The following is a 12,095-nucleotide window of genomic DNA, read 5'->3' on the forward strand; positions in this document are numbered from 1 at the left end:
TTAAGCTGCTAATTTTCTCGTGTGTTTATCCAGCCACTCATAAAATTCAAGTACCTCAGGGGAGACCTTTTAATGCCAGGAGGCTGTCATGACATTTTGCAGACATGTAATGGAAAGGATTCAACTGCAGTAGGTCATGTACCATTTCCTTCTCATCTTTAAGTGAGTCACGTGTAGTATGTTCAACAGATGACTTGTGAATGCCTACTGATAAGTCAAATTCCTGTACAATTTGATAGATGCCAGTAGTGGCTTTGCAGATCTTGCTAATAGACTTCAGAGTTTTGTTTGGTCCCCGCCTCTGGATAATACTTCTACTGCATCGGTTCGAAATTTCTTGGGCCAAATCATCTTCGATATTATATCCAACGCCACTCCTCCAGTTTACAAAACATCCTCATTTTAACTGTTCAGATCGGCGTGGAGTTAACAAACACCCATTCGGGGCTATACTCACAAACATTTCGATTACATATTTGCTGCATGCCCCCATAAACTTGAAAATTGAAAGCAAGAGTTTTTGATTTATGAGATGCCAAGTGCCATCTCCTTCTGCTGCAGTGTCCTTCATCTGCATGACGAGAACAGCCAAGAAAATACAACAAAGGGCATAATTCATTACATAGTCATCATTGTAAAAGTCATTGGCATTTACTTTCTGTAACAGGAACTTGTCAATAAACTTTCCAAAAGCATCATCAAAGTATTTCTTCTTGTTTTCTGCACTCTCGTGTGCAATGTTTTGTGAGAATTTTATGTAATGATGGTGTATCCTCAAGGTCTGACATCCCAAAAAAGTTCAGGACAGCTGTTATTATATAGCTTTCCCAACACTGAGGAACAGCTCTTCACTTCCTTCATAGGAGTCAAGAACTTTGGAAGGGGTAGCATTCCTTCTATTATACTTATCTCTGAAGTACTTTAAGGTACCAATTTGATTTACTGACTCTGCTTTGTGTAGAAATGAATAATCGTTTCCATAGAGAACGGAACCTCGAAAACGCTTGCACAGCTTTGCACATGATGTCTTCAATTCTTCCCAGAAAGCCTTTTTTAACTCCTTTAAAACACTTCGACAGTGGTCTTTCAAAATACCCGCCAATACAGTTGCATCCTTAAGGCTGACCGCTTGCACAATCATTTTCTGCTGTCTCTCATCCAAAAACGGTTGAGCGTCAAATGTTGTAGAATTACTAGATCCTGTTAATTTGGGCATTAGAACTGCAGTTGTAGCTGGTAGAGTCGGGAAAGCTGACTGCTTTGCTGAATTTGATGTAGTTTGTGCCAACAGCTGATCAGCAGACGTGCTTGACAAAAGTAGCATCTTGCAGAGTTGACAAAGACAGCTCCTCTGCAGAATGTGATGTAGTTCGTTTGGGTTGCTTCGCAGAAGTGGTTGTACACGTGGAATTATCTGCTGCAGCTGTCGTGGCTGGGGGAGCTGAGAAGGAAAGCTGTTTTGCAGATCTACCTGATGTGATTCGCTTCGACGGCTGATGCGAAGACGGTGAAAGCTGAACACATCGCTTTATAGAATATTCTGAATTTAGATCAGACGGCGTATTGTCTAGAAATTGAGCTCTCCGAATAAACTGGTCCATTTTGTCTACAAATTTAACGCAATTCCTACATAACACTGTTGACCTCCCTGATTTCGTATCGTTCTCAGAAATTTTTATACCGCACGTTTTATAAACTTTCGAACTCCGATCTTTTGTTCAACCGGCCTTGCTGAATATTCGAAGCATATAGCGACCCTTATGAGAACCACTACAAAGCCTGAAACCGCTCTCCGCCATTTCGATTTCGGTGTAATGCATAAATTATTGTTATTTAGCCATTTTCTTACATAAATTGCCTAAATCAATCAACCAATCAAAATCACGATCTGATCGGCCGATGCCAGGGCCATTTCCCGTCCCACCCAAAGCCAGGAAAAAGCACCCTGGGGACGAGATTGGAATTAGTCAAATTTGAAATTGTTTTACCTGAAGACCGTGCAGAGTTGAGTACAAATAAATAATAAAATTTACCATTTTACATTTGTAGCTAAGTTACCTGGCCTAAACATGGAAGCGTGGCTGCTGGTGACCCTGCTTTGATACAAACCTTTATGCTTTTCTAATGTTATTGTATTCTAATCAGAATTGCAGCAACACAATTTTCATGATAAAAGCAGTCATCAATACAAGGTCACTGGCAGCCTCGCGCAGCCATTCATGGGCTTCGTCACTGAGCAAACAACTGTAAGATGGCCTATTGTAAAACCAGATCCACTCAATGTGTTCGATTCCTTCTCTGATATACAACCCGAAAAAAGTTACCAGAGAATTTGACGATTGGCTTCAGTGTTGTACATAACAACAGAATTTGTAAAATATTAAAAAGAATTCGATAAAGGGGTAAATGCGACTAAATTTCTTGTGTGCGTTGTGCGTTGTATAAGTTTCCAGATATTTATTTTTCACCGCCTGTTTTGTTTATCCGATCGACTTCCATAAGAGTATAGTGTGTTTAAAGAGCCTCTAAAACGCCATTCTTGTTACAATGACTTAATTACACGTTAATTAAATATTCTACTGCGTCCACTGGGAGAAATCTACCTATTTCTACCATCCCCTGAAATCTATCAAAAATACACGCAGAAGACTCCACGCACAAAGACAATACTTAGCAGTGGAGTGACAGGTTTCCGTTTCCCGACGCGGAAAAAAAAGGGGGAAATTCAAATCATATTCTGACTGGATTGCCTATGGAACCCAGTCACAACTTGTCACGCTAGGGAGAAACCTGTTGCAAATATAAAAAAAGACGCCTGGAGGAGTTAACGTGGGATGCGTTGGTCCTCACTCTGGTATATGTACATGAAAAGTAACAAATTTGATGTTGACTGAGTACTAAACCTGCTTTTGGCTCGTCACGCAATCTTTCCTCATGACGAGCCATCTTTCTTCGTAACAAGCCAAAGAGGCAACACTATTCGTGACTGGGCTCTTTTCAGCACTCGATATTTTTGCGTTCTAGATGATTTTGGGAAGATGCAGTAAGTAGGATCAGCGGCATTAGCTGCTTCGAGGAATCGTCCATGTACAATCCGCGTTGATCATTAGAAATGTTGTTTTTTTCAACAGATTTTAACCGGTTTAAACCGTTTTTGAGGCTATTTTGGCTGGAAAGCAAACACGGCTTACATTGCATTCACAAAGCATTAGAAGCAAGGTGTGTCGGAAAATCCGTTCTGAGGTTGAATCCGTTTTTACCTCGGTTAAATTGGTAATTCTCATTTTACCTAGGTTAAATATGCACTCCCTCAGCCCCAAAAGGATTGAAAAACTCTTATACCTTCCCTCAAGCTCTCAGCATCTCAACACACTTTCTTAATATTTCGTATCATCCTACCGGTTTCTGTATTATGAAATCTATCAAAAATACACGCAGAAGACTCCACGCACAAAGACAATACTTAGCAGTGGAGTGACAGGTTTCCGTTTCCCGACGCGGAAAAAAAAGGGGGAAATTCAAATCAGATAGACACACACTTTCTTAATATTTCGTATCATCCTACCGGTTTCTGTATTATGAAATCTATCAAAAATACACGCAGAAGACTCCACGCACAAAGACAATACTTAGCAGTGGAGTGACAGGTTTCCGTTTCCCGACGCGGAAAAAAAAGGGGGAAATGCAAATCATATTCTGACTGGATTGCCTATAGAACCCAGTCACAACTTGTCACGCTATGGAGAAACCTGTTGCAAATATAAAAAAAGACGCCTGGAGGAGTTAACGTGGGATGCGTTGGTCCTCACTCTGGTATATGTACATGAAAAGTAACAAATTTGATGTTGACTGAGTACTAAACCTGCTTTTGGCTCGTCACGCAATCTTTCCTCATGACGAGCCATCTTTCTTCGTAACAAGCCAAAGAGGCAACACTATTCGTGACTGGGCTCTTTTCAGCACTCGATATTTTTGCGTTCTAGATGATTTTGGGAAGATGCAGTAAGTAGGATCAGCGGCATTAGCTGCTTCGAGGAATCGTCCATGTACAATCCGCGTTGATCATTGGAAATGTTGTTTTTTTCAACAGATTTTAACCGGTTTAAACCGTTTTTGAGGCTATTTTGGCTGGAAAGCAAACACGGCTTACATTGCATTCACAAAGCATTAGAAGCAAGGTGTGTCGGAAAATCCGTTCTGAGGTTGAATCCGTTTTTACCTCGGTTAAATTGGTAATTCTCATTTTACCTAGGTTAAATATGCACTCCCTCAGCCCCAAAAGGATTGAAAAACTCTTATACCTTCCCTCAAGCTCTCAGCATCTCAACACACTTTCTTAATATTTCGTATCATCCTACCGGTTTCTGTATTCACTGATAAACTTACATGTATCCCTCCAGTCTTAAGATTACAACTAAGTAAGGGAACAGAGAACTGGACAATGCACTTACCGGGACTCGAGAACCCTGATCCTCCAGTGTCTTCACCACTACACTACAACAACGAACATGTTCAATCCAACACAGTTCTTTTCATTACTTATTTCTGTATAATAAGTCAATTGATATCCATGTATAATAACCAAAACTAATCCTAATCTGACTCCAGTTTTTCTCTAGGCTTAATTTGGGCCCCGAAAACGTTTCTTCAATTCATCTGAGTGCATATTCAACTTAGGTAAAATGAGGATCACCAATTTAACCTAGGTAAAAACAGATTCAGCCTGAGAACGGATTTTACCGGCAACAGACGCAACATATTCAAAACCCAGTGTGGCCGTCACGTCACACATGCGCACAACCACTTCAGCTGATTCATTGGCAGTTTCGGCCTTGTTAGGCCTCAGTCGTTTCTATGTTTGAGGCGAACGGCCGGGTAGGCCACGTTTCGGGAGTGCAGTGCCTGCCAGACATACCGAACGGTTCACCTCAAACGGGGGTGCACCAGAACGCCAAACTCGCCGGGGAACCGAAACCCACCTCTACAAGCATATAACACTTCACGAATAAAACTACAAGTACAAAAACAGGAACGACTGAAAGGTAAACAAAAAGAAAAGAAAACAAACACTACAACCGTAAGACGGAGAAAAGTGAAGGGCAACAGGACAAAAAAAAAAAAATCGCGAACAGATTCACCAGCGTATGACAGACCCCATGGGGACACCAGTCAGCCGACTCATTCAACGTTAAGAATTGGTACGCTACAGACGTGAATCAGGCCACACATGCACAGTAAGCAAAATTGAAAGCAAATGAAGAGTAGAAAAAGGCGGTTTAAAATCAGACACCTCTTTAAGTGGCAGCTCCACCCAACAAATGTGGCGGGTTAGCTGGTTGGAACCAGCACGGCGATGAAGGGTCAGGATTCTGTTAAATATGAATGTTCCAATTGAAAAAAGACATTACGATGTTTATGGCGTATACGATCTGGTTTTGTACACTGTGGACAATTTTTTTTATGCAAGAGCCAACTGAACAAAGTGGAAGCGCCGCATCTTGGGAGATCTGACCAGGAAATAATTTGTAGATTTAAAACAAAATAATACTGCAAGCCTGGTTGTACGGCTGTGAGGATACATATTTTTTTATTTACCTGTACATTATACACTGTACATCTTGGTTTCCCATCCAGATACTAATCTTATCTTCTGTGAGAAGCACAAGAACGTGGCTAATTGCAATTTCAGACTAAGAAGGAAGTCGATCGATTTTAAGGCGTGGTATGCGTGACAAGACTTGTTGACAAGACAAAACTTGTCGTGTAGATCTAAAATAAAACCATCACGCAATACGCGATCGGAATTAATTTTGATCCCCAGACTACTCATTCATACTCTCAATTCCACCATCGCCAACGAGTCAGATTGTAATAAATTATCACTGGAAGCCCTCACTGGGAGCTCTCACTTACCCTAAACTCTAACACCTTAAGTTCTTCCATAATCGAGCTGACTGGTGATCCCATGGCACACCCCGATACCTGATGGTATTGGGTTTCCTCAAATATGAAATAGCTGTTGTGTGGAAGAAAGGAGAGTAAGTCCAGGAATTGGTCTTTGGTCAACTGTGAGTGATTTTTTCCAATCATCAGATCCCTCCAGTTTTCTCTGAACAATGTCTATAGCCATTCCGATCGTTATGGAGGTGAAGAGTGAGATCACGTCAAACGCCACAATCAGTTCGTCTTCGGCCACTTCCTGGTTACTTATAAATTCTGCAAACAGTTTAGCATTCTTGACAGAATGTTCGGCGAGCCAATACAGCTGTTTATAGGTCTCAGTGGTATTCGCGTTTCTGTGCCTCACAGGAGAGTGAGACGGTCGTCGATGTGCTGCAGTTCCACTTTATGAATCTTAGATAAGACGATGCTGGTGTGGAGTCGGAGGGGTGGAGCTGCAGTAGTCTGTTTCATTAAGGTTCCCAACTTTCTTCCGACCCAAAAGTTTTCTCTTCAACTGAAGCCCCGTTCTTGATGTTGGATGGCGCCTTTTATCGGTGATTGGTGCATAGAAATTCTGATCTTGAAGCATTTCACGAATCTGGTTACGATAGCCGGTTCTCTCCATGACGACTGTACAGTTTCCTTTGTACGCTCTGATTATTATATTGTTTTTGTTACTTTGAGGGCTCTCCGCTCTTGATTGGTCAGGTTTCGTTGTTTTGGTAGTTTTGCATGTTTCAGAGCTCCGTAAACCTCTGCTCTAGTAGCGTCCTGATTTTCTCGTGCCAGGTGGCATATTGCGGCTTCAACAGAAGCGAGTATATCTTTCGTGGGTACGGTGTGCGGCGTGATTGCAAAATTCAGTCCTTTCCTCAGTATCGATATTTCGTTGCCCTGAATTCTTCTTCCGGAGATACTTACTACCAATTTCTTGTTTAATTCGTTTAAACCCATACCAGCCGGTAGCCTATTCAGCTATTGCTTGTGTTTCCGCTCAGTTTTCGGACGCGTTCAAAACGTTGTGCGATTGCTTGGTACAATGCAGGGATTGCGAAGTGGTGAGAGCACTCGTCTCCCATTAATGTGGCCCGGGTTCGATTCCGAGACTCAGCGTCATACGTGAGTTGAGTCTGTTGGTTCTCTACTCTGCACTGAAAGGTTTTCTCCGGGTACTTCGGTTTCCCCTCTTCTCAAAAACCAGCATTTGACTTGATTTGCGTTGATTGTTGATTTCACTTTACAGTGTCCCCAAATAGTGCTCCAGCGCTAAATCGACTAGACACTTAAATAAAGTTCCTTTCCTTTCCTTTCCTTTTCCTTGTTTCTAATCGCCTTAGTCACAATGTTCAAGACAAAATGTCGGTTTACTTAGACATGATATGATCTCTCTGCTTCTGCTTCCAAGTGAACCTCATTGTGTCTTTCAGTGAAAAGGGTGAATACATACAAACCCCAACATGTTGAGAAGGATGAAACACTTCCAAGTCTCGTGGGAGGCGACGTCATCAGTAAAGTTGCCTAGGTACTTGATGTCCCTTAGGAGATATATATGCCTCGGAAAACCAGTGACGATCTTGAATTCATTGATCTCACATTAAATACCATCCACAGACATAATTTTCACAATGTTTTCATTTCAAGGCCAAACCAACAGAACTTTTTGTTACAGGGGCAACATGATATGAAATGGTCTGTGAGCCTAGGCTAAGCATGCCAATAGTCTAAATAATTTCTACTCTGCTATTATGTCTCAATGAAAACAACTTTTCAGCACATGTAATCTTGGATATTTTATTCGATTTTGCTTTTTTTCAAGCACAATCTAAGTATTCTTATGGAATCTATTTTTAGTTGTAATGGACGGTTCCTTGAGAGATCTCTTGGTGATATCCATTCCGTAATTCCATGTTGATGATAATGATGATAAAACAGACACACCTTTCTGCACTCTGCTGTCGGAAGCCGGCCCAATTGTCAACAGTCTCTCTCGTTTACCGTATGTCTTTACATAACATGGGCTGTACATTCATTCTGGACGTCTTAACAGCTTTTCTGACATTAGTTTTATTGGAACCGTTCTGGTAACGTCTAATTAATATGATAAAAATTCAGATCAGCTACGCGTATTACGTTTAACTAGGCCTACGCTGCTCTGAGGAAAGCTGCTTATTATTATTTGAAAAGGAAAAAACTTACTCCATCTTTGTCCCATGTGGATAATATATTTAACTCAACCGAAGCCATTCTTCTTTTCACCCGGAGGCTTCTTCCTCATACTACTGAATGCTCTTTACCTGTGCAATGTTGCAGTATCTCTACGCTATAATGAACCTGATTAATTACTTAGTCTAGCTTCTTAATCTGTCTAAGTTCACTTTTTTTTGCCGGCAGTTCATTTTGTCACTCGTTGATGTCATGTGAACATGCCTCATCCAGACGCCTTAAGACTTCTGTCAGCTTTTTGTCAAGGATATGTGCTTCTGGCAAATGTTGAATCACAGCTACGGCTTTCAACTGGTAGCTGATGCGGTCAAAGAACTCTTTGAATCTTTCAGTTGGAACATTTGAATCAGCCTGGTTTCGAGGTGATTGACTCTTCTCACGTTTCTGCAATGCTCTTGCATCACTTATGGCATCATTTAAAGATGATATGAAGAAATTCTTCATTATGATTGTGATACCGAAAAGAAGAAGACTAACGAATACGTGACCAAACACAGGCACCGCTTCAACAAGTTCCTTTACTGGTCGAGCTTTGACATTTCCAAGAATTATTTCAAGCTGAAAGGAAAATGATGTCCAAAGGCTCGAATATTGAGAAACAATGGTCCCGAAGAGCAAAATTCCTGTTTGAAGGAATGCAAAGAACAAAACTGAAAGAATAAGGAGATAAGAGTGCAACTTTTGCAACCAGATTCGCAATGCACTAGAAAACACTTTGGTATACATATTAAAATACGTCAACTGCAACAGCTTAACTGTGGTAAGAAAGGTAAGGGTGGCTAAGACACAGTTTTCAACATCCTCCAATAGAACAGCCGACTGGAAATTGACTGGAGCAAAGATGTTGCGCTCCAAGTATTGTAGAATGTTTGTAATATGGTAAGACTTGACAAAGCTGAACACCAGAACAGAGAGGGACGTGCAGAGTAGCGACACATCCAGCCAACACCAAACAGAACGAGTGTAATGTCTTCCCCGGCGAATTATGGTGGTTGTGGTGTCAAAGCCTTTATAGATAAACATGCTGATGAAGATAACAAAGCAGAGTCCTTGAAAGACCTGGAGAACGGATTCAGTATTGTGTAATGAGATGGTGTTGATTTGCTTAAACGATACAGCCTGTCCTGTTTGAAGCACTTCAAAGAAAAAAGAGCAAACAGCTAATGTGCTGATTGACTGGCTAAACAAGGTAAACTCTACGATCACAGCTGTTGTTTGACGGTCAATCCAATGCCCTGATTGTAAAGAATGAACAACTGTACGCGCAGTTTCCTCATCATAACCCAGGTCAGCAGAGTACCCTCCTCCACCATACCACCCATGATGTCCCCATTTTGATGACGCATCGAGTTTTTCTGCTGTTTGATACACCCATGGACGAGAGCAAGGGAAAATTCCACGTTTGGGAATGAATGGATCTTTGGATTTCTTCACAAAAGAGTAGCAATCATGAAGTTCAAGAGGAAACCAATCCTTGATGGTGTGTGCTGCGGGGCACTCAACTGAAATTAAGAGACAGGTGAGGTTAAAGCCAGAAAAACATGCGGTTATTGAATCTAATAAAATGAAAATGTCAGGACAACATTTTACATTTGATCAATTTTCATACCTACACGTGAATTTTAAAAAATGTTTGTTATGTTTCCTTATTAAAATGCAACTGATCTGTTTTTAAATAAATAAATAAATAAATAAATTATTCTCCTAATAAAGTGGCACACTTGAGGACCTTTCCTCTTTAGGTAATATTAATCCTCGTGATTTTCAGATGTTACATACGACTTCAATACGACTAAAAACCAAAGCCAAAAAAAAAAAAAAAAAAAAAAAAAGAAAAAACAACCTTTTCCTGCTCTAAGCTGACGAAGTCGTAACATTCCAATCACAGTAGCTTTTAGCTCATCCCCTGCCTCTTGGCACTCTCGGTAATTGGATTGATGGGGACTGAGGTAGAGATGTGGTACCAACGTTTTGTTCATCCATTCCCAGAAGGAGGTGAAAGTTGTAACCTAAATGGGAATTGACACAAAATGATGCAGAATATGTGATGAATAAATTTATTTAGATTATTTTAGTGAAATCAAGTATTTAAGTTTCGAACTTATAACTTTGGAATTAACTATGATCTTTCAGAGACACGATCCATGATCTAATAAAACACATCACAATCGTATAATGTCTCCAGCGCAGGAATTTGTGAATATAAAATTGTCACAATATCATTAATTAATCTGGGCGATGTAAAAAATATCTTGAAAAATTCAATAAAGTTACTTGTCAAATGATTATTATATACTTAGATCTCATTATAGAGTGGCCTGCTCACGAAAAGATATTACCAAATTTCCTAGAGTCAACAGTTTATGTAAAATAAATTAATATTTGAAAAATCATATTTAAGATTTGGTTTCTTTTTTTGCGTTGCAAAAATGTTATGATTTTCGAATCAAAGAGCATGTAGCGGGTGCAGCCGTGAAAAGCATGCAGAAGGACCCGCAACATCGAAACGAAGCCCATGAAACTAAGAAAATAACAAAACGTTTCTTTAAAGAGGCTATTTTATGAAGAAAATGTGGTTCTAAGTCAAAGATCGAATTGCCTCAGGAAAACTATTGAATGGCTGCCATTTCGAACGTCAGCCCTTTGTTAGGACGAAATAAGGAATTGGGGGTTTCTTGTAGTTTATATGGGGAGTGGGAGAGCTATGCAATTGGTGGAGACATGCTAATGAAAAACAATGATAGACTAGTAGAATAAAAAGCGTTCATTGGTTCAACAGAGTATGAAAGTGCAGCTGACTTTCAAAATACATTTTTGCCAGGGTTTGAGGCTTTTCGTGTTTCCTTAGTGTAGGTGAACACCACAAATTGTTGTGTCAAGGGTGGAGCGTTTCGAAAGCGACAGGTTTCGATGCATCTTTGTTATTTTTTCAACTTTTCGAAGTCTTTTCTCGGTCGAGTGGCAATCGGACTTGTCGCTTTTCAACTAAATCAGGTTGTTTCGGGTGTGGAAAGTCCCAGATCAATTTCTCTTTATTCATATTTTTGAAAAGGTGAAGGTGATTACCTTCTCTTTTCACAAAATTAAAAAAAAAGGTTAAAAGGCTGTGTTGTGAGTCAATACCTGTTCAAAATATCCGGTGTGAGCATCAAGAAATTTCGCGAACAGATACCGCGTCGAGTTTCTGTTTCCATATGATAACACACCAATTATGGCAAGAAAAGTCATATAAAATCCTATTTGGCGAATGGACGAGCGACGTTTGGCCTTAGCAACAATCTCTTTCTTCAGTCTTGAGAATTTTCTTCTTGACCTTGGGAAAGCTGTCACTTTGTCCGGTCTCATTTTTTCACGGCTTTCGAAAGATATTTTCTTTCCTTTGCACTTTTCCAACATAACGGATATAGCGACAAGTACGAGACATTTGCATGGCTGCACAACCAGAATGTCTTCGAAGAAAGAGGTGGTGACAGCAGAAATCCACTCTTGGCTTTTATCGCTCCCCCAAATGAGGCTGTAAGAAACGGTCACAATGGCCGACGATACAGTCATTATACCACTCACGGCATACATACCGTAGGACAGACACTGCCACCAGCGTGAATGCTTCGAGCGGAAAAACGATGTGGTTTTCTTAAATAAGAGAATCATAACGTGAACAGGAATGGTAATTATGGTGCTTTGAACACTGACCATCGCCTGTCTTGCTGAAAATTTAAGTGGTCCAAGGTTGATGACTTGGTAGGAATGTATTTCCCAGCGATAAAATGCAGCACTGATGGCCATCGTACAAAGAAGGAGGCAAACACAGGACGAAAGCCTTTGAACTCTTGTAAAATCGTCCCCCGGAGTCTTAGTAACAACGGAAAACCAAAGGTGGCCATTGGAAAACATCTCCTTCAGAGCCACATTTGTGATACTTGGACCGG

The 12,095-nt window shown here is 40.5% G+C and overlaps 1 protein-coding gene and 1 pseudogene across 1 annotated transcript in view; both read right to left on the bottom strand.

The window, feature by feature from the left end:
- On the bottom strand, positions 1-1,972 carry LOC137968451 (uncharacterized; annotated as a pseudogene).
- Positions 1,973-7,693: 5,721 nt separating this feature from the next.
- The window catches only part of LOC137977693 (polycystin-1-like protein 2), an 11,493-nt gene continuing 7,091 nt past the window's right edge, over positions 7,694-12,095 (bottom strand). The window contains exons 4-5 of the mRNA XM_068824996.1: positions 11,290-12,095; positions 7,694-10,175 (exon numbers count right to left, since the gene is read on the bottom strand). The exon at positions 11,290-12,095 is cut by the window's right edge and continues 436 nt beyond it. Of these exons, the coding sequence (XP_068681097.1) occupies positions 9,915-10,175; positions 11,290-12,095 (1,067 nt within the window). The 3' untranslated portion in view covers positions 7,694-9,914. The remainder of the gene's footprint in view (positions 10,176-11,289) is intronic.

Source organism: Montipora foliosa, chromosome 1, assembly GCF_036669935.1.
Source record: "Montipora foliosa isolate CH-2021 chromosome 1, ASM3666993v2, whole genome shotgun sequence".
In the NCBI taxonomy this organism is placed as follows: Eukaryota; Metazoa; Cnidaria; class Anthozoa; order Scleractinia; family Acroporidae; genus Montipora; species Montipora foliosa.